General features: G+C 50.7%; 1 protein-coding gene across 1 annotated transcript in view; it reads left to right on the plus strand.

Moving 5' to 3' along the window:
* Positions 1-23,763, plus strand: part of LOC131680308 (calcineurin-binding protein cabin-1-like) — a 1,393,806-nt gene that overhangs the window by 1,267,492 nt on the left and 102,551 nt on the right. Inside the window, exons 10-11 of the mRNA XM_058961029.1 lie at positions 21,567-21,723; positions 21,780-21,927. Coding sequence (XP_058817012.1) covers positions 21,567-21,723; positions 21,780-21,927 — 305 coding nt within the window. The remainder of the gene's footprint in view (positions 1-21,566; positions 21,724-21,779; positions 21,928-23,763) is intronic.

Consider the following 23,763-nt stretch of genomic DNA (forward strand, 5'->3'; position numbering starts at 1 on the left):
ACGACGTCTTCTGCGGTCGCGAACTCGTCCAAGTGCTTGCACTGGAGAGTTGTTTCCGCACCTAGCGACCTGATTTGGGCGCCCTCACCAAGGACCTCTTGGGCCAAGGCCTTATATACTGCACTTGATTGTGCGCCTCGCTTCAGCACCAGGAGCATCTCTCCCGTGTTGGTGCGTCTTACGCTACGCACATCCTGCCCAAGGGCCGAGAGGCTTTCGGCCGCCTTCATCGATTTAAGGACATCGGCGTATTTGTCCTTGTCGGTTTTTAACCACAAGGCTTCGCCTCTGTCCTTGGCCTTCCTCGCAGGCCGCGGTACCTCCGGTTTCGGTGCCGGCTTTTTCTTGGTAACCAGTGTCCAGGGGTTTGAGCCCCCCTGCCCCGGTCGTGCCGGGTTGCTGGTACCATCGCTCTCCACAGCGAGGTCACTCTCGCCCTCGCTTACCTCACCCAGGCGGCGTTTGACCTTGACGGTTGCACGCCGAGTGGTGTCGGTTTTGGCACCCTCGCCTGGCGACTTCCTAGGGCGCTTCGCATTCGATGCCGTCTTGCGATTGCCCTTTCCCTTACCCTTCGAGGGGAACTCGGTCGCCGCTCCGATCGACGTGGCTGCTCCGTAGAAGGTAAAGGCCACTGTCTGTGAACCTCTATCGACCTTCTCTCTTTCCTCCCTATTGGAGGCCACTGTCTGGGTTTCTCTGTCGGGCCTCTCCCGACATTCCACCCTCTCAACATAGGCCTGCTGTTCCTGTCTTGCGACACGAACAGCTTTCCGGAGCTCCAGAAGGCTCAACTTCAACTCCTTGGCTATGTTTTGCTTTGCGCTAGCGAAGTCGATTATAGAATCGAGTTGCTTCGCTACTTTGCGCATCGCAGCTATTGGCCCCTCCGATGCATTGGTAGGGTTATTGCCTACCGCCGCTGGGGGGTCACTGGTGCTTTCGGATGCAGCACTCATCGCTCCACTACTCTCCCCACGGGGGGGAGACCTCGCCAAACCACCTCTTGCGAAGGGGTTTGGTACCTCCGTCTGTTTGTTTTTATTTTTGTTCAACTCCATGTATAGTCCCACGAGTAGCGCGAGAAATATATGTCCGCCACGCCAGAGCTCCGCATTAGCGTGGTAAGGGACGCTTACTGTGGGGGTTGCCCAGGTACCCCACAGGCTCCGTTAACGATCGAGCATCTTTTTCACCCCCTCGATCACTCATCCCTCGGCACGGGTCGCTTCACGCCTTGGAATTGGGGTTATGCCCTACCTTGCTTTACGTGGTGATCTCGGCCCGGATCATCACAACCATCCTCCTTTACCAGGGCTTTGGACCTGTAGCTCTGGTTCTCAATAGTTCCATGTATGTATGTTATTACAGACGTGCTACTATTGAGATCCGTCATTCGCTAGCGGAGTATTCCATTAGCGCTTGACCCCTGCTATTTGTACAGCGGCTGCCCCACTCCACTGCCCAAGCGTTAAAGTCTCCCGCTATTACTACCGGTTTCCGGCCCACTAGGTCCGACGAGAGCCTGTCGATCATCTGGTAGAACTGTTCTATTGGCCACCTTGGTGGGGCGTAGCGGCTGCAATAGAACACACCATTGATCTTGGCAATCGCCACACCCTCGGCGGAGGGGTGTATTACCTCTTGAACCGGGAACCTTCCCGTTGTACAGATTGCCACCATTCCAGACCCGTCCGACACCCAATTGCCGTTGCCGGCAGGGATGCTGTACGGGTCTGATAAGAGGGCGACATCTGTCCTCGACTCCGAGACCGACTGCCACAGCAGCTGTTGGGCTGCTGCACAATGGTTAAGATTTAGCTGTGTGACTCTCACGGCTTCTTATTTAACTTGCCGAAGGGACACGAAGGTCCGCCCATAGCATGTTTATGGGCTTGCTTCTTAGCGGTGCAGATAAGGCACTTATATGCCTTAGTGCACCCCCGCTCTTTATGTCCCTCCTCGCCGCAGCGACGACATAGCTTGCTCCTATCTACGCCTTTGCATTCGTATGCTTTGTGGCCAGATTCAAGGCACCGATAGCACCTATCCACTGAAGGCGGCTGGGGTATACTAATAGGGCATACCGACCAGCCGATCTTCAGCTTCCCTTTCTCGGTTACCTTTTTGGCATCCGCCTTCAGTAGCCTGAGGTAGGCTACTTGGGTGCCAGAGGGTCCGTCTCTCAATCGCACAGAGGCCCGCTCGATTGTGACGTCGCAGTGCTCCTTGACGGCTGCGACGACGTCTTCTGCGGTCGTGAACTCGTCCAAGTGCTTGCACTGGAGAGTTGTTTCCGCACCTAGCGACCTGATTTGGGCGCCCTCACCAAGGACCTCTTGGGCCAAGGCCTTGTATACTGCACTTGATTGTGCGCCTCGCTTCAGCACCAGGAGCATCTCTCCCGTGTTGGTGCGTCTTACGCTACGCACATCCTTCCCAAGGGTACCATCGCTCTCCACAGCGAGGTAACTCTCGCCCTCGCTTACCTCACCCAGGCGGCGTATGACCTTGACGGTTGCACGCCGAGTTGTGTCGGTTTTGGCACCCTCGCCTGGCGACTTCCTAGGGCGCTTCGCATTCGATGCCGTCTTGCGATTGCCCTTTCCTTTTCCCTTTGAGGGGAACTCGGTCGCCGCTCCGATTGACGTGGCTGCTCCGTAGAAGGTAAAGGCCACTGTCTGTGAACCTCTATCGACCTTCTCTCTTTCCTCCCTATTGGAGGCCACTGTCTGGGTTTCTCTGTCGGGCCTCTCCCGACATTCCACCCTCTCAACATAGGCCTGCTATTCCTGTCTTGCGACACGAACAGCTTTCCGGAGCTCCAGGAGGCTCAACTTCAACTCCTTGGCTATATTCTGCTTTGCGCTAGCGAAGTCGATTATAGAATCGAGTTGCTTCGCTACTTTGCGCATCGCAGCTATTGGCCCCTCCGATGCATTGGTAGGGTTATTACCTACCACTGCTGGGGGGTCACTGGTGCTTTCGGATGCAGCACTCATCGCTCCACTACTCTCCCCACGGGGGGGAGACCTCGCCAAACCACCTCTAGCGAAGGGGTTTGGCACCTCCGACTGTTTGTTATTTTTATTTTTGTTCTCCATGTAAGTGCCCACGAGTAGCGCGAGAAATATATGTCCGCCACGCCAGACCTCCGCATTAGCGTGGTAAGGGACGCTTACTGTGGGGGTTGCCCAGGTACCCCACAGGCTCCGTTAACGATCGAGCATCTTTTTCACCCCCTCGATCACTCATCCCTCGGCACGGGTCGCTTCACGCCTTGGAATTCGGGTTATGCCCTACCTTGCTTTACGTGGTGATCTCGGCCCGGATCATCACAACCATCCTCCTTTACCAGGGCTTTGGACTTGTAGCTCTGGTTCTCAATAGTTCCATGTACGTATGTTATTACAGACATGCTACTCTTGGGATCCGTCATTCGCTAGCGGAGTTAGCGCTTGACCCCTGCTATTTGTACAGCGGCTGCCCCACTCCACTGCCCAAGCGTTAAAGTCTCCCGCTATGACTACCGGTTTCCAGCCCACTAGGTCTGACGAGAGCCTGTCGATCATCTGATTGAACTGTTCTATGGGCAGATCGTATCAACCACCCGGAGTGATCGGTTGAGTAATCTTTTTGCTCTGGCCCTGTTCTTGTTCGAACAACCAAGTGCTCGGCCTGCGCCACCCGGATTTCTTTTTCAATCTCGGCCTCAGCCATCCAACACCAATAGCCGCGGTATTTCGATACCCCAGTAATAGTTACGCGAGTGAAGTGCCCCATCAGCTGATCAGTAGTGCGAAACCTAAGTGCTCCGTATTTCGCCTCCTGGCGGGTCTGCGCTATCCCGAAGGACGGCAAAGCCGTCAAAGGATCGCCTCCGATCCGAACCAGCCAAATTCCAGGCATACTACGGCTTTTCCGCGAAAAAAAAGTGAAGTGAAAATCGTAGCAGGTATCAGGAGCGCAGAATCGTAAGTAGGCAAACTGCTCGCGCCTCCATCAAAAAGTTGAATTTCAAATCGGTGAACTCCATCAAGTTAAAAATTCAAACTAACTAAAAACTTGCCCCCCCCATAATAGCGTTGTCCGTCGGCGACTTGTACGCGTGTGAAGTGGCGAACCCTAAACGGGAAAGATTCAAATCGGATAATCGGTGTGCGCGTGTGAAGTGACTTCTATGAGTATCTAGTGACGAACCCCAACCGAACGAGGTACTATAGAAGGACGAGTCCTACCTTCTAGGGTACAGTAGTGCTACAGTAGAGGAACCGACCTACATAGGGGAGACTGCCCTACGTAGGAACACACAACTCCCAGGTAATTTCTTTCCAAAGAAAACAAATTATCGTGTAACCGATTTTATGAGTGCAAATCAATGGCCCCCGGGAGGGGGGCCATCACCCAGTCAGACGATCCCATCGTACCTAAACTCCGGCGACAATATCGACCAGCAAACGCTGTTACTGCGCGCAGCTGGAGACGAAAATGGGATAAGCGGGAAGCTCCCTACTAACCCATTCTTGATCCACTTAACCCTCAAGAACGCCCTAGGAACGGAACCAACAAAATATGTCTCAGCGGTGAAAGAAGCAAGAGGTACCCAATACGCCCTCCGAACCTCCTCCAAGAGGGCATACGACAGATTGCTGAAAATAGATCAGTTAGCCGATGGACAGAAGGTCGAAATTATTCCGCATCCCTTCCTAAATAAAGTCCAAGGCCTACTATTTGACCTTGACACCGCCAACATGGAGACGTCGTCCATCTTGGAAGCGCTGAAAGAGCAAAGGGTCATAGAGGTTCGAAGGATCACCAAAATAGTTGACAAGAGCCCTGTTAACACACCGCTCCTGGTACTCTCTTTCTCCGGGTCCCATTTGCCGGAAGAAATCTTTCTAGGTATGGTGCGCGTAAAAATTAGACGATACTACCCTAGCCCGATGCAATGCTTCCGTTGCGGAAAGTTTGGGCATGGGTCAAAGGCATGCAATCAAAAGGAGGTTTGCCTCAATTGCAGCGGGGAACACCAAGTTATAAAGGGGGTCAAGTGCAATGAGGAGAGCAAATGCATTAACTGCGGTGAGAAGCATTCAGCCAGAGATCGACAGTGCCCTGTTCAGATGAAGGAGGCCCAAATAATTAAACTTAAAACGGATAGAAATCTAACGTTCCCCGAAGCCAGAGCACTGATCAACCAAACAACCAACAAAAATACTTTTGCAGATGCTCTCAAAAAAAACCTCACGCCCACAGCTGATGAAAGGGACATAACCATACGCGCACTAACGGAGGAGGTCGACAAACTCAAGAAACTGGTAGCAAACCGATCGACGGCGGCACCCAAGGACGATGAAATCAAAAGACTCAACGATGAATTAACCTCCTCGAGAAAAGAAAATAAGGAACTAAAAACTGAAATGGCGGCGTTAAGAAAATCTCTCGAAGACATTAAAAAACATCTTATTGCCAAAAAAGCAGGCGAATCCTCCAAGCCGATGGGCCCCCCGGCAAACATCCGAGACCCGAGATTAACCTCGACCGATAGAATGCAAACCTACCTAGCAACCCCAGAAACTCCATGCTCCGGTGAAAGGAGATCCAGCCGTAACAGAAGCAAACAAGAGCACCGTGTCGATTGCACAGACAAATCTCGCAGCCCTATCAACAAAGAACACCAAAGCAACCCCACCGGAAACACCCAGGAGGGAACCGCACCTAAAAAACCAAAACCTAATCAATCGCAGAACAAAAAATGCGGAAACCCCGTGGACTGCACTGAACTCATTTCGGATTGAAAAACAACGAAAATACCAACAGCAGTTAAATCGCAAACCAGCAAAACAAAACACTAAACCAAACTATGCAACAAACACAACAAACAGCAAAAGTGAATGACCCAACAAGAACAAAAGATCCAACTACAACTGCAACTGACACTGTTCTAAACAACAACCACCATACCAACAAACCCATGAAACACCGTAGCTCACGCAGGGAAATAGTCCCCAACAAACCATCCGAAACAGCCAGCTGCTTGGTCAGGGAGAAAGCCTTACCCCCTGTACCGGCCCTGTCCGGGGTAGTACCGACCACAGTCGACGATCCTCCGGCAGCTGTCGGTGCAGGGGACCCGACCCTCTCCCGGGTAAGTCGCAACACACCTTCTACAACCAACGAACAGCCGTACGTTTCTGAACTGTTTCCAGACAGGTCTGCACATCAACTCGCCTGCCCCCCCGCCTGGCACACAACGAAGGGAAACCAACGTCCAGTGACGAACACCAATACATATCAACCAACAAATAATAAGTATTACACCGAAATCCCAGCCCACCGGGCACCAAGCCCCATCGCCGGATGCTCCTGGCATCCAATGAGATTCCACAATTGGCAACCGACTGAAGTAACACCTAACCCCACCCTTGCGGGCCCCTTGCCATACTCACTGCGGTCCCTGGAAGGGCAGTCCGCCAGTCCACTTAAACACCACCACCGACAGAGGTACGCCTCATCTAACCCCAGATGCACCAGATCCAACAGAAGACCGCCCGAGGGCTTAGCCTCAAACAGATCATCCGAAACCGCCAGCCGTTTAGATAGGGAGAAAGTCATCTCCCCTGTATCGGCCCTGTCCGGAGTAGTACCGACTACAATCGACGATCCTCCGGCAGCTGCCGGTGCAGGGGAACCGGTTTCCCACCGGGTAAGTTGCAACATACATTTTCCCATCAAAGAACAGCCGTACGCCCCTGAACCGCTTCTAGACAATCCAGCCCATCCACACTCCTACCTTGTCGCCGGGCAAACAACGAAAGGAAACCGATGCCTAAGGACGAACACCAACACAAAGCAACCAACGAATGGAAGGGACCACAACAAAAGCCCTGCCCACCGGGCACCAAGTCCCATCGCCGGATGCTCCTGGCATCCAATGAGATTCCACAACTGGCAACCGATCGAAGTAACACCTAACCCCACCCCTGCGGGCCCCTTGCCATACCCACTGCGGTCCCTGGAAGGGCAGTCTGCTAGCCCACTCGAGCACCACCCCCAACCGAGGTACGCCCCTCATGACCTTTGTAGCACCAGACCTGATCGAAGGCCGACAGAGGATTTAGCCTCCAACACATTATCCGAAATTGCCAGCTGTTTAGTCAGGGAGAAAGCCTTCCCCCTGCATCGGCCCTGTCCGGGGTAGTACCGACCATAGTCGACGAGCCTCCGGCGGCTGCCGATGCAGGGGACCCGGCTCCCATCCGGGTAAGTCGCCTCCCCAATTCACACAACCTAGACCAGATTATCGCCTCTGGCGCCTTTCCAGACTGCAACGATCACTCACAGTCCATCGAATACAACCATTCCCCGTCCGCTCCCCTGTTCACGAACGGAAGTCCGTGTAGGAGGACCACCGAGCTAACCTCAACAGAATGGAGTCCCATCTCACAAAGCAGCAATATTATCATCGAGCCGGAACCCCATGGTAACGCTCCTGTCAGAGGAAGGAAGGAAAGAGCGTCCGACCACACACCTTACCGGAACCAACCAACCGCGGAACACAGACTCAGTCCGGACAATTTTAGCAAATCAATCAATGAGAACGACTCCACTCTCCGGCTCACACTCGCTTTACAGTGGAACATGAACGGCCTCCGGGGTTGCTTAGGGGATCTACAGCTGCAAATTGCTCAACATCAACCAATATGCTTGGCTCTCCAAGAAACTCATATCCGGGACGGGACCAATCCCGGACTATGGCTGGGCAACCGGTACTCGTGGGAGGCTAGAAGCGGAGATAACATCTTTCAGACCATTGGCCTCGGCATCCGGACCGACATACCATCAACCACGGTACAACTCAACACGGAGCTTATAGTCGTGGCACGAACCATATCCTATCCGGTCAGATGTACAGTGGCCTCTGTCTACATCCCCGCCGGAGTGCGCAATATCGGTTCAAAACTGAAGAACATGCTGGAGCAACTAGACACCCCCTTCCTGGTGATGGGGGACTTCAACGCCCACCATCCGCTGTGGGGATCTGGTAGAAGCGACAAACGGGGCAGCCAAATTGCCAAAGTCATGGAAGAATGTAACGCTATTATACTTAACAACGGAAGCTTCACCTATATCAGAGGCCAATACTCTTCCGTCTTGGACATATCTTTCTGCTCCGCGGAGCTCGCTGGGGCCTGTGGTTGGTCCGTTCTCGCAGACACCGGAAATAGCGACCACTTCCCAATTCAAATAACGTACGACCGCATACCACCAACCACGACTCGCCGTCAGCGCTGGCTATACGATCAGGCGGACTGGGTAGCCTACGAAGAGGCAGTCTCGGACTTTCTCGCACCAGGCCGCGAATACACGCCCGACCAACTAATGGCTAAACTGGTTCAAGCCGCCGAGCGCAGTATTCCTCGTACAAGTGGCAAACCTCCACCCCGAGCCACCCACTGGTGGAACCCGGAAGTCAGGCAAGCCATTAAAGACCGCCGCAAAGCACTCCGGATACTGAAAAAGACCCCTGCTAACCACCCCATGAAAGAACAAAGGGCTGCAGAGTTTCGTAGATCACGAAACCGGGCCAGAAAGGCCATCGAGGCTGCGAAGATCAAGAGCTGGAACGCGTTTCTCCAAGGGATATCTCCCGATGTTTCCACCACTGAGCTTTGGAGGAGAGTTAACGCTCTCAGCGGGAAAAGAAGGCAAGTCGGCTTCTCCCTCGAAGTCAACGGAACCACAACAGTCGAACCCCGAGTAATTGCCAAAGAACTCGGCAAACACTTCAGTTCGTTGTCCTCTGACGCTGCCCTCCCTCCAACCTTTTTAGCACGATGCAGTAGACTCGGAAGAGCGCCCATATCCTTCCCACCGGACTCAGGGCAAGACTTCAACAGAGCGTTCTCTGGGATAGAATTAACAGCGGCACTCGCTACCGCGCACGGCAACTCCGCCGGACTAGATGATGTCGGCTACCCTATGCTGCAGCATGCTCCACCCGAGGCCAGAAGAGTGCTATTGGAATGTTTGAACCGCATCTGGAATGGTCAACCCATCCCATCTTCTTGGAAAACGGCCCTTGTAATCCCCATACCAAAGAAGAGTAACACTCCTCGTACGGCGAAAGACTTCCGGCCGATTAGCCTGCTCCCCTGCGTAGCAAAAACTATGGAGCGGATGGTCAACAAACGGCTTATGACCTACCTCGAAGAAAACTCCCATCTTGACCAGCGCCAATTCGCATTTCGCAAGGGTGGAGGGACTGGAGCCCACCTCGGATCATTTGGAGAAATTCTCCGGCAGGCTCTGACGGACGACCTGCATGCCGACATAGCAATACTGGACATCGCCAAGGCCTACAACACAGTCTACCGCGAGGGGGTTCTCCGGCAACTAGTTAATTGGGGAGTCACCGGTAACCTTGGAAACTACATCAAGGACTACCTCAACAATCGTGTCTTCCGAGTGGGAGTCGGTAGCCTACAATCCAGAACGTATGTGGAAGAAAACGGTATCCCACAGGGATCCGTCCTCGCCGTCACTTTATTCCTCGTCAGCATGAACTCCCTCTTTGCATCTCTACCGGGTGGAGTTTATGTTTTCGTCTACGCCGACGACATCATAATCGTCGTAGTGGGAGGATCGACGGCTCGAGTGCGGATAAAGCTTCAAGCTGCAGTAAACGCCATCGGAAAATGGGCTGAAACAGTGGGGTTCAACATAGCCGCCGCCAAATGCTCAGTATCACACTGTTGCAATTCTTATCATCTAGCCACTGATAGACCGGTCAAGCTCAGAAATACACTTATCCCTTTCCGCAGAGAACCAAAAATACTCGGTATCACGCTGGACCGCCGTTTAACTTTCGTATCGCACTTCGAGACTGTCAAACGAGACTGTGAAAGCAGGAAACGCCTCATTCGTACCATCAGTGCCCGACATCCGACATGGAACAGGAGAACTGCTCTGAACGTCAGCAGTGCGCTCATCAACAGCAAAATATTCTACGGTATTGAAATAACCAGCCAAAATATGGAAGGGCTTATGAGGATCCTTGCTCCCCTGTACAACGGAACGACTCGGTTGGCCTCTAACCTACTGCCGAGCACTCCAGCCGAAGCAGCCTGTGTCGAAGCTGGCATTCTCCCCTTTCGGTGGGCGGCCGCTAGCATCATACTCAGGCGCGCTCTAGGATTTCTCGAAAGGACCTCCGGTGGCTCTTGTGCCCTCCTGAAAACGGCTCAAAATATATTCCTGGAATACACCGGCACAAACCTCCCAGAAATAGCTCGTCTCCACAGGACCCGGGACCGTCCCTGGTACACGAGAAGTCCGAACACCAACACCAACCTATCCAGGTCACTGGGAGCAGGCCCTCCCCCCGAGGTCGCTCAGGCCAAATTCCTAGAGCTGATGAACCAACGATTCCCGAACCACGTCCGGATCTACACTGACGCTTCTAAGCTGCAAGGAAAAGTTGGAGTCGGCGTCTGCGGAATAGGAACTGGTCTGGCCTACCGCCTCCCCACCAGCTGCTCCGTTTTCTCGGCAGAAGCTGCTGCCATCAGTCTCGCGATTGCAAGAAGACCAGAGGGAATACCGACTATCATTCTGACGGACTCTATGTCGGTCATATCCGCCCTGGAAATGGGAACATCACGCCACCCTTACATACAGGCCATAGAGGGCACCTGCGATTCATTGACTACTATATGCTGGGTACCCGGTCACTGCGGGATCAGCGGGAATGAGGAAGCCGACTCATTGGCAGCTTGTGGGAGACAGGCCCGAAGATTGCTGACCAAATTGGTCCCATCGACGGATATCATCTCCCACTTCAAAGCAGAAACCATGGCTCACTTTATTAACCACTGGAGGAGCCAACCCGGCCACCTCCAAAAAATCAAGGGAGGACCGGAACGATGGATCGACCGGAGTAACAGACTCGAACAGAGAGCCCTCTCCCGCCTACGAGTGGGGCACACCAAAATAACCCACGCACATACGATCACTCGAACTGACCCCCCCGTCTGCCAGGCATGCCAAACCAGACTCACCGTGGAACATCTTCTGGTAGATTGCCTAGAATTTCAAAACCTCCGAAACCTTCATCAACTACCGTCTTCAATCCGAGACATTCTGGCCAACGACCCATCAAGCGAGGAGACAACTATCTCTTTCTTGAGAGACGCCGAGCTGCTCGAGAAATTGTAGGTACTTCCACGGACTGTTCGCCTCATCCGCTCTGCAGTATTCCAAACTCCAAAGCACGCCAGCGACCCAGAACGAACAACTTATCAGTCAACCTTTAGAATATCGCCAATGAAATTCACAATGAAATGTAATAATGTAGTGTAATATTATCTTCTCGGGTGAATGACCAAGTAGGTTAAAGCCCGTAATAAACAACCAACCAACTGTTCTATGGGCCACCTTGGTGTAGCGTAGCAGCTGTAGTAAAGCACACCATTGATCTTGGTAATCGCAACACCCTCGGCGGAGGAGTGTATTACATCTTGAACCGGGAACCGTCCCGTTGTACAGATTGCCACCATTCCAGACCCGTGCGACACCCAATTGTCGTTGCCGGCAGGGATGTTGTACGGGTCTGATAGGAGGGCGACATCTGTCCTCGACTCCGAAACCGACTGCCACAGCAGCTGTTGGGCTGCTGCACAATGGTTAAGATTTAGCTGTGTGACGTTCACGGCTTCTTCTTATTTACCTCACTGAAGGGACACGAAGGTCCGTCCATAGCATGTTTATGGGCTTGCTTCTTAGCGGTGCAGATAAGGCCCTTGTGCGCCTTAGTGCAACCATGCTCCTTATGCCCCTCCTCGCTGCAGCGACGACATAGTTTGGTCCTGTCTATGCCCTTGCACTCGTAGGATTTGTGGCCGGACTCAAGGCACCGATAGCACTTATCCACTGAAGGCGGCTGGGGTATGCTAATTGGGGATACCGACCAGCCGATCTTCAGCTTACCTTTCTCGGTTACCTTTTTGGCATCCGCCTTCAGTAGCCTGAGGTAGGCTACTTGGGTGCCAGAGGGTCCCTCTCTAAAACGCACAGCGGCCCGCTCGATTGTCACCTCGCATTGCTCCTTAACGGCTGCTACGACATCTTCTGCGTTCGTGAACTCGTCCAGATGCTTGCACTGGAGAGTCATTTCCGCCCCTAGCGACCTGACCTGGGCGCCTTCATCAAGGAGCTCTTGGGCCAAGGCCTTGTACACCGCACTAGATTGTGCGCCTCGCTTCAGCACCAGAAGCATTTCTCCTGTGTTGGTGCGTCTCACGCTACGCACATCTTGCCGAAGGGCCGAGAGGCTTTCGGCCGCCTTCATCGACTTTAGGACGTCTGCGTATTTGTTCTTGTCGGTTTTTAACCACAAGGTCTCGCCTCTGTCCTTGGCCTTCTTCACGGGCCGCGGTACCTCCGGTGTTGGTGCTGGCTTCTTCTTGGTGACCAGCGTCCAGGGGTTTGGGCTCCCCTGCCCCGGTTGCGCCGGGTTGCTGGTACCATCGCTCTGCCCAGCGAGGTCACTCTCGCCCTCGCTTGCCTCGGCCAAACGGTGTTTGGCCTTAACGGTTGCACGCCGTGTGGTGCCGGTTTTTGCACCCTCGTCTGGCGACTTCGCTTTCGACGCCGTTCTGCGATTGCCCTTGCCTTTTTCCTTCGAGGGGAACTCGGCCGCCGCTTCGAGCGACATGGCTGCACCATAGAAGGAGATGGCCACTGTCTGAGTGCCCGTATCGACCTTCTCTTTTCCCTCCCTCTTGGAAGCCACTGTCTGGGTTTGTCTGTCGGACTTCTCCCGCCATTCCATCCTCTTGGCGTAAGCCTGCTGTTCCTGTCTTGCGATACGAACAGCTTTCCGGAGCACCAGGAGGCTCTGCGTTGCTTTCTACAGAAATCCAAATGGCCTATGCTAACAAAGAGCAGATGGCATCAGTCTTCTTGGATATTAAGAGGGCTTTTGACTCAGTTTCTATCAACATTCTGTCAGAGAAGCTGCACCAGCATGGTCTTTCACCAATTTTAAATAACTTTTTGCTAAACCTATTGTCTGAAAAGCACACGCACTTTTCGCATGACAATTTAACAACTTCGCGATTTAGCTACATTAGTCTTTCCCAGGGCTCATGTCTAAGTTCCCTGCTCTACAATTTTTACGTGAATGACATTGACGATTGTCTTGCCAATTCATGCACGCTAAGGCAACTTGCAGATAACGGGGTGGTCTCTGTTACACGGCCCAAAGCTGCCGACTTGCAAGGACCATTACAAAATACCTTGGACAATTTGTCTGCTTGGGCTCTTCAGCTGTGTATCGAGTTCTTAACGGAGAAAACTGAGTTGGTTGTTTTTCCTAGGAAGCGTGAGCCGGCGCAACTCCAGCTTCTATAAATGGGTGCAACGATCAATCAGGTTTTCACATTTAAATATCTCGGGGTCTGGTTCGACTCTAATGGTACCTGGGGATGTCACATTAGGTATCTGAAACAGAAATGCCAACAAAGGATCAATTTTCTCCGAACAATAACTGGAACATGGTGGGCTGCCGAGTTAGGTTCAATCACTCGGAGCCGCTGGTTGTCATCAACACGAGCTCCGCGTTTAGAAACCTCTCGGTCTCAGCCACCGGTGTACACCCTGAAGTTCGGCTTCAGCCACCCGGGTAATATAGTACCCTTCTTTTGTTCGGCCCGTTTCCGCGAGTGTTAGATCCAGTGTGTCGTCGTCAGTGCAATGTGAACAACCTCCGTCTCCCCTACGCGCATCGGAGAGTAAAAACAACCGTCCGTCTCCACTACGCGCATCGGTGACGGGATAGTGTAGTATTTTGCGTTGGGGGATCCCCCCTTCCCCCTGAACAGGGGAACAACGCCCCTCCTTTAAGACGCACGTTGCCTGAGTACCTAAATTCAGGTGATATAATCAATAAGCAGACTCTGCTTTTGAGAGCTATATTATCGGACGGTGAGTCCGATGCCCGACTGACTACAAACCCGTTCACGATTTTGAAATCGGTACAGGGCGTACTAGGATGCGATCCGACAAAAATAGTTTCGGCCACGAAGGAGGGCAGAGGAGCTCGGTATGTCCTAATAACGACCTCGAAAAAGGCACATTACGCCCTGCTGAGCATGAAAAAGTTAATCGACGGTCAAAAGGTTGAGGTGGTCTCTCACCCCACGCTCAATATCACCCATGGTGTGATCTACGACATCGACACCAAAGACATGGCCAATGACGACTTTCTAATGGAGCTAAAAGGTCAAGGAGTTGTATCGGTTCTTAGGATCACCAAGTTATACGACGGGGTTTTAAACAGTACCCTTAGAGGTGATATCATTCAACGGTTCATTTCTTTCCGAGTACATATATCTCGGCCTAGTACGCACTAGTGTCTGGCCCTACTACCCTTCTCCCATGTTATGCTACCGTTGTGGTAAATACGGGCACGGTACTAGGGTGTGCCCCAACGAGGAAACTTGTTTAAACTGCAGTCAGAAACACTCATCCGACCGAAACAACCCATGTAAGAACGTCTCGAAGTGTATAAATTGTGACGGCGAGCACACAACTAAATCGAAAACGTGCCCCAAATATATGGAGGAAGAGGCCATCGTTAAATTGAAAGTCTCCAAGAATATTTCGTTCCCTGAAGCAAAAGCGCTAATCGCCCAAACTCGCAGAGGACCCAGCTACGCCGAACAGGCTCGAAGCAGCACGGATACGAAAGGAGACGAGAAGGACCGCACTATCGCCAAACTAAAGGAGGAAATAACAAAACTGAAGGCAGAAAACGACGGGGACGTCGAGATACTACGTCTGAAAAATCATCTGACAGACGCTTTCCGCCAACTCAAAATTGCCAAACAACAGCTACATGAGGTAACGAGCAAAACCAACCAACACACTGGAGCAAAGGGAGAGGAGGAAAACGCCAACAAAGCCAGTACGAGCACCGTGATTCAGCGAGACTCCAGACTACGTGAGGTAACGAACGGAACGAGCAGACCTAACCAACACACTGGAGCAAAAGGAGATCAGGAAAACGCCAACAAAGCCAGTACGAGGAGCGCGACTCAGCGAGACCCCAGACTACGTGACGTCCACAAGCAGGAAAAAAATCGCAACCGAGCAGGTGACGGGGAAAAATCTAGAAGCCCGATAAAAAGCACCACAGACCCAACTCCACCCAAAACACAAAGGATAACCCGATCGAGCTCCCGCAACACCAGCCCTTCATCAGTCGGAACTTGGAACATCTCGGACACCGAAGCACCACCAAACCCCGTGCCCCAAGTGTCCCTCGATATTTCCATATAACTGAACTAACAACAGGATTTTAATTGGGATGACAACAAATAACATAACATTCAACCGTTATATAAAACAAAGCCTACCTGTGTCGACCCCGACCGGGGAAGTTCCGGACACGTCCGATGCACCCCCGGCGGCTGTCGACACAGGACCATTGGAAACCCCACAGGGAAGTATCATTAATACCCCAATAAGCATTCTTCTTACCGATTCACGATCACTCACCACAGACCAATCAGACCGGAAACCAGAAAATCCACCAACGCAACAACACCAAACGACAGGAACCACGACCGCCTCCAGCGCCCCGCACCTTGCTGGGCCCCAGAGCAGGCGATCCTCCCGCTTAATCTCTAAAACGACACCTGGAACGGGAAGAGGAAGTAATCAGTTCAAAAATAGCGAGAACCGGTTCCAATCTCCCGATTCCCCCACACCTGGCGGGCCACCGGGAAGAATTCTCAGCCGGGACGACTACAGGCACCAACAACATCGAGTTCGACGAGACCTTAGTCCAGTTCCTGGTTGCTCTTGGCACCCGGTACTATTCAAACCATCCAACAAGAGTACCACACCAACCCATCCAGACATCAGTACATCTGTCATCATCACCAACCATGATACCCACTTCCCCGTGCCGGCCCTGACCGGGGCAGTTCCGCTTTGTAGCGAGGCACCCCCGGCGGCTGCTGGCACGGGAGGCCCGGGCATCACCCGGGTAAGTTCCCACACAATTAACCCCAATCGAAAACCACCTGCCGGCAAACTTTCGCTCACAGGTACAGCCAGCGAAAATGTTTATAGCATGGAAGCACCCAGCAAACAAACCACCACCCAACAGCAAACTAATCATTACCAAGATGAAAGTATCAACTCCCCCACCGAAGATGACACCAGCTCGAATAAAAATCTGACCATCGTCAAAACGAGCGCCCGCTTCCCCGTACCGGCCCTGACCGGGGACGTTCCGCCTTTTAGCGATGCCCCCCGGCGGCTGCTGGTGCGGAAGACCCGGCCTCTCCCCGGGTAAGCTCGTCGTATGGTACATTAAGTCCGGAACCATCTGCTGCCCGTATATCTTCCACAGACATTCACGACAACGCCGTCGGAGGTTATGGGTTCCTCCACTCTTCTGCTACGACGATAAAAGCAACAACACTGGCCATCCAGTGGAACACAAATGGTCTGCGAGGGTGCCTGGGTGACCTGCAAAGGATCATTGCACAGACGCAGCCCATCTGCTTGGCGCTGCAGGAGACGCACATCCGGGATCAGACGAACCCAGCATCATGGTTCGGACACCAGTATTCGTGGAACGCCGCCAGTGGAGAGAACCTCTACCAGACAGTAGGTCTGGCCATTCGGGTCGATGTGCCATCCCATCCGATATCTCTGGATATCGAACTGATAGCCGTCGCCAGGAGGATCGAATACCCAGTTCAGTGCACTGTTATATCCCTGTATATCCCCGGCAGTACTCGGAATGTGGGCAACAAACTTCAGCGGCTCATTGAGCAAGTTGAGATGCCATTCATCATCATGGGAGATGTGAACGGGCACCACACCATGTGGGGCTCACGTACATGTAACAGGAGAGGAAACGACATCGCCGAAGTAGTCGAAAACAACGACGCCGTGGTTCTCAACAATGGCAGTTCGACTTTTCTCCGCGGGCAGACGGAATCCGCCATCGACGTCTCTATCTGCTCGGGAGCGCTAGCAGAATCATGTGGGTGGACTGTCCTTGCCGAACCATGTAACAGCGACCACTTCCCAATCCAGGTTGTATACAATCAGACGCCACCTTCAACAACCCGCCGAAAACGGTGGTTTTACGATCGGGCAGACTGGACCCGCTACGAGGAGACCGTTGACGATCTAATAGATCGGAAGGAGTCATACACCCCGGACGAACTCACCGGCATCTTAAATCGGGCTGCCGTTTCCTGCATTCCCAGGACAAGTGGGAACCCTCTGCGATAGGCGGTGCACTGGTGGTGCCCAGAGGTCCGGATTGCCATCCAAGCTCATCGAACTGCATTACGGGCACTGAAGAAGACTGCTGCGGACGACCCCCGCCGAAACCAGCGGGCGGATGACTTCAGAAAGGCCAGGAACGAGGCCAGGAAAGCCATAGAAGAGGCGAAAAACATCAGCTGCACCAGATTCTTGGAAGGTATTTCCCCAGATTCCTCGACATCAGAGCTCTGGCGGAGAGTCAACGCCCTAAGCGGAAAACAGCGACACAGTGGCTACCCCATTACCGTTAACGGGTGCACGACGCTCGATCCCACGACTATCGGTAACGAGCTAGGCAGGCACTTCGCCTCCTTGTATGCAGACGCCGCTCTCCCACCTGCATTCCTACGCATCAAGCAAAGGGCTGAGAGTAACCCCGTCCGCTTTGAACCCGATTCAAGGCAAGTGTACAATCGGCCTTTCACCGGAAGTGAAGTGCGTGCGGCATTGGAATCGGTACACGGTAAGTCTGCCGGACTGGACGATGTTGGCTATCCCCTACTGCAACACTCCCCGCCGGTAGCCAAGCGGGCGATATTAGACAGCATTAACCGCATTTGGAGTGGTGAACCGATGCCCGCCTCATGGAAGGAAGCTCTAGTTATTCCTGTTCCAAAGCGATGCCAGGGGAACAGAACGCCGGATGACTTACGCCCAATCAGCCTGCTCCCCTGTCTTGCTAAGACGATGGAGCGAATGGTCAACAGACGGCTGATGGACCTACTGGAGGAGCGTAAACTCCTGGATCAACAGCAGTTTGCGTTCCGACGTGGAGCAGGAACAGGTGCCTATCTCGCCAGCTTTGGAGAGGTGGTGCGTCAATCCGTAACTGATGGCCTGCACGCCGATATCGCCATACACGACGTGGCGAAGGCTTATAATACCGTGTGGCGTCACGGAGTACTGCAACAACTGGCCAACTGGAGAATCACTGGAAACATGGGCCACTTCTTGAGCGACTACCTATCTATTCGCACTTTTCGGGTGGGAATCGAAGGTGCCCAATCCGACACCTTTTCGGAAGACAACGGGGTTCCCCAGGGATCAGTCCTCGCCGTCACACTGTTCCTGGTATCCATGAACTCCTTATTCGCCAGCCTACCGGTGGGGATCTACGTGTTCGTGTACGCTGATGACATCGTGCTGGTCGCGACGGGAAGGACCACCATACGTACCCGCCGCAAACTTCAAGCCGCCGTAAGTGCGGTGAGCCGATGGGCTGCATCAGTCGGCTTTAACATGTCTCCCACGAAAAGCATGATTACGCACTGCTGCAACACAAACCATATCGCAACAGAGAGGCCGATCCAGCTGGACGGGGTGACTGTCCCCTACCGCAAAGAACCGAAGATTCTGGGGATAACCATAGACCGTCGTCTTACCTTTCTGCCACACTTTCGACGGAGCAAAGCCGAGTGCCGGAGCCGACAGCGGCTAATTAAAACTATCAGTTCCCGCCACAAGCGCTGCAACCGTCGCACTGCGCTGAATATTAGCCAGGCACTCATCCACAGCAAGACATTTTACGGGGTGGAACTGACGTCCTGTAATATGGAAGGCTTTATCAGCATTTTAAGCCCAGCACGCCTGCTGAAGCGGCCTGCGTGGAGGCCGGGATCCTACCCCTTCGTTGGGCGGCTGCACTCACCATCGCCAGAAGAGTACTGGGATTTTTGGAGCGGACAGCCGGAGATGACTGCTTTCTGTTACGAATGGTCAGCGAGATTCATCGCGAATATACAGACGCCGACCTGCCACCAATCGCCCGTCTACACCGAGTTCGTGACCGGGCCTGGCACGACCGCGGACCCAATCTTGACACAAGCTTGTCAATAGAGCTGAGGGCCGGCGCTGCCAGTAGTGAGGCCAGGGCCAAATATAACCGACTGGTGGCTACAAAGTATAAAAATCACGTGCGGATATTCACCGATGGTTCCAAGAGCGGTGATGAGGTTGGAATAGGAGTGAGCGGAATAGGGGAAGGACTCTTTTTCCGCCTACCGGCGCCATGCTCGGTGTTTTCTGCCGAAGCGTCGGCCATCGCGCTTACCTTGGTACAGAAACCGGAAGGTAGACCCGTCGTTGTATTGCCTGACTCTCTGGCGGCCATATCCGCCCTCGAGTCGGGGAAATCCCGCCACTTCTTCATCCAGGCTATCGAGGCCGAGTATGACCCACTCACCACAATTTATTGGGTCCCCGGTCACTGCAGCATCGACGGTAATGAAAAGGCTGATCGCCTGGCGGCCAGGGGAAGACACACTAGCCGACGTCTCACTCGACTGGTCCCGACCGCAGATATTTTGGGCCAGCTCAAGTCAGGGATTAACGAAGCCTTCGAACGCCACTGGTGTGGCAGCACCGGACGCCTTCAGCGAATCAAAGGCTCACCCGACCGCTGGACAGACCGGACTGATAGGAGGGAACAACGAGTACTGTCGCGGCTCAGAGTAGGGCATACGAAGGTCTCTCATGCTCACGCCGTATCGCGTGTTCCCCCACCAACATGCGTTACATGTGGCACCCGAACCACTGTGGAACACCTTCTGGTGAACTGTCCAGAGTTAGCCGACCTACGGCAGTACCACAAACTACCGCTCTCCATTAGAGAGATCCTTGGAAACGACCCCGCCCGAGAAGAAATATTACTGGCCTTTCTGAAGGACGCGGGATTACTCGACCAGCTGTAAAGGTGTCACTTGTGCTACAAAACATGAACAATATTATAATTATGTTATGTTATTATCGAAATTTCAAAGGCGAATGACCATTGGGTTAAAGCCTTTCAATAAATAAATAAATAAATAAAATGGTGGGCTGCCCACCCAGGAGACCTGATCAGGTTGTACCAAACAACGATATTGTCGGTGATGGAGTACGGGTGTTTCTGTTTCCGCTCCTCTGCGAACATACACTTCATCAAACTGGAGAGAATCCAGTATCGTTGCTTGCGCATTGCCTTGGGTTGCATATGCTGGCAAATCGTTTCTTAGAAGATTCCTCCTGCCTTGTGGAACCGATCAGCTCCAGACTGCCACTGTGTAACCGCCGTCGCCCTTACCACTACGGAAACTGAAGCGAGAGCGACTCGAGGTCCGATGACTTTTGAAGGATTCCACGCGGGTCCGAAGAATACCATCCGCCAATCCGACCTACTAGACTGAGGCGCTAATTTGTTTCGCTGATCTCCTGTTTGTCCGAAAGTTGCAAGTTTTGCTCTTCTCTCCCTTCTTCTTGATACAACTGCTTCTACACCGATTTTGGAAATAAGCCCCCTTCTGAATATCTTGACCAAGCATAAGTCTCCGATAAAAAATTAAATTTGTATTCCGTATTCCTAGTTTTAAGATAGTTGAAATTTTACCTCTTTGTTAAAACTATTGTCCCCCATCTTGTAAATAGAATTGTATCCCTAGTTTTAGAACACCTGTGAAATTTTTCATAAATATTTGTTCCCCTTTTGTATACCAAACTATATTGTTAGTTTTAAGATAACTGTAAATATTTCCTAAAAAACAATTACTATTGAATTTCTTGTTTTAAAATTTTTCAAAACAAAAATATCTTTTGCCCCCTCTCTTGTATATAGAATCTTATTTCTAGTCTAAAATAGATGTAAAAGTTTTCTCTTTTATAAAAAGAAACATTGTAGTCTCCTAGTTTTAAAATATCCAAAATGTAAAAACAAAAGAATTTGGCACCGCCAAGCTAACACATTTGTGCCTATCAAATAAACGAAATGAATAAAAAAAATCCGACCCATATTAAAACCTCAACAGCATGATAGCCATCATTGCCGGTCGCCCCCATCTCCATCGTGCACGGGGAAGGATAAAGGATAAGGTAGACAGGAAGTGTTGGTGCTCCACCTACTTAACGGAAGGACGACGATTCATCAGACTCTTCCATAGGTGTCGCGGAGTTGGTAGTTTGGAAGGGTATCAGGTCTAGGATTCGCTCCAAGCAAGCGATGCGACCTGTTAAGCATATTTTATTAGGTAGTTGCTTAGTTAGTCTTTGAGTACACGATATATGCCGAACAGTCATTGTCCCAAATAGTCGAGTTGAGTCGATTAATATATAAGACTCGGACCTCTGGTTTGAATACCTTTCTTCTATAATGTTGTTGAAAATGCTTTGTCTCGTCCCTTTATTTTATTATATAACAGAATAGAGTATTTTCATAATAATACTTTTTGTTTTATTTTCAGGACTGTGTTGTTTGGGCTGAAAAAGCACTGAAATATGCTACTGATATATTTATAGCATTTCCGAATGACGATTGCTTGCAGAAGAGTTGGGGGAAAACTATTAATTGTATTCTAATCTATATGCTAGCACTTATAGAAAGAGAGACCAGCAAGATTCGTAATGAAAACTTAAAAAGTTTGTTATATCGTAATACATGTAGATTTTTTTTCTAGTTCAATTTGATATTATGGCACGGTTGGTTCAATCGATTCATAAAATTTTAACGAAGCTGTTGGATCCCCAGCCAGAAAAAAATACATTCACTCAGTACACAATTGATTGTTCCAAAGCATGGGCAATTTTATACTACGTGTTAGAAGGGTAAGTTCAAAATATCCTAAGGCATCTACATTTCGGATGATCTGTATTGTTAGAGGAACATTGCTGTGAATCATATTAATTTTCATTAAAATTTCTTTGTTTTCTTATTTGTAAAGTTGATATAAACAATCTCGCTGCAGTTTTTGTGATGAAGTAGAGGAGAGATACTTTTGCTATGATTACTCCTATACTACCTATACATTATTTTTACAATTTTATCTTCAGTATAAAATAAATATTTGAGGCGAAAGTTTACCTAGTGGTTATGCTATATTTGTGTTAGTGTGACAGTAAGTTATGTGAAAAAAAATCCCGCAACCTGTACCCTAGACTGCCCAAAAAAGAAAAAGAATTTTTGAAAACTCAATCTGATGAGTGGCGTTGTTGAGTAAAGGCTGGTACAATCTAGCTTAGAATCAAAGTAAAAATAATCGAATTCATTGAATGAAAATTTACATATTCAGCCGCATTCATTTTCAATATTCAGTCACGCACCTGAAAACGCCAGGGGATGGCTTCACAAGCGATAATAAAGCTTGAAAAGGTTAAGGGGGAAATCTTTACCATAATACAAACCAAGTGTTGAACATTACTTATTCACACCACACATTCGTATGCTCTTCCTCTTGCTACGCGATAAAATCCCAGAAAGCATGCATTTGCATCATGTTAAGTCCCCGACCGTCCGGGAGGTGGTCCAGCAGAAAGGAGCGCGGTTTCCGAAGAGAAGACTAACTCCAGAAGCAGGTACCTACACTTTCTTGATCTCCGTTAAACACCGGGAAAAGGAAAATTTCTCTTTAACTAAATAGCACTTCTTATCACTTTGAATCACACACTGCAAAAAGGAGACTGACGTCTCGAATGCAGATGTTTTTATTTTTCTTTCTGCAAATGTACGCTAAATGGCGTAACTCTATTTAGGGTATATTTTTAGCGTTGTACTAAATTTATACCCGTTATTTGGGTACATGACAATCCTTCCTATTCAGGAAGAAAATCACATATTTTCGAAAATAACAATAATTATTATTTTAATTTACTTTACAATTCATTGTATTCTATATCTAAATATTTAAGTTTTCGACAGTAAACAATTCAAAATTTACCTAAAATATAATCATCATATTTTCTTTATTTTCTGCGTCTCTTAGACCTTCTGGGGGGTGCTTCGAAAGCATCCTTGCTAGCTTTTCGTTTTCTAGTAATCCTCTCTGCCGCGGAGGTCTCCTCTGGAAACCCACGGAATAGAGCTTCGTCGTCACATGACGATCGTACAGCCACTGGCCAACTAAGCCGCAGAATTTTACTTTGCTGATTGTTTTCTATCTCCTGTTGTACTTCTTCGTTGCTGCCGTTCTTAGTTTGTTCGATGACGGTAGCTTCTTTGTGTCACTCGCTTTGTTCACGCGACCTGACCATAATCAGCGCGTTTGGCCGAACCACCAAGTCCGGATCTTTAGATACCCTTATTTGAGTGCGATGGGCGACAACGGGAACGTTTCCAATTTGAATCTGGAATGCATTTATAGAAATACTTTTAATGAAGGTTGCTTTAATCCATCTTGCCTTGATATGAGGGTTATGGTTTTTATACCATAATTCGTCTCCGGCATTCAGATTATCTAAATTTATTCCAGCATTTACTGGACATTTTCTTTGCAATACAACATTATGCTGAGGGGATTGAGGAAACTGTTGATAATTTTGGTATTTCTTTTTGGTGTTAATCAAGTCGATCAAAATCTTTGGTTTGTACGAAAGAACTTTTTCAGATGGAAATTTTCCATATTTCGTCGTACAATTTCTATAATTGAATAAAAATAAATTAATCTG

This window comes from Topomyia yanbarensis, chromosome 2, assembly GCF_030247195.1.
Source record: "Topomyia yanbarensis strain Yona2022 chromosome 2, ASM3024719v1, whole genome shotgun sequence".
Lineage (NCBI taxonomy): Eukaryota > Metazoa > Arthropoda > Insecta > Diptera > Culicidae > Topomyia > Topomyia yanbarensis.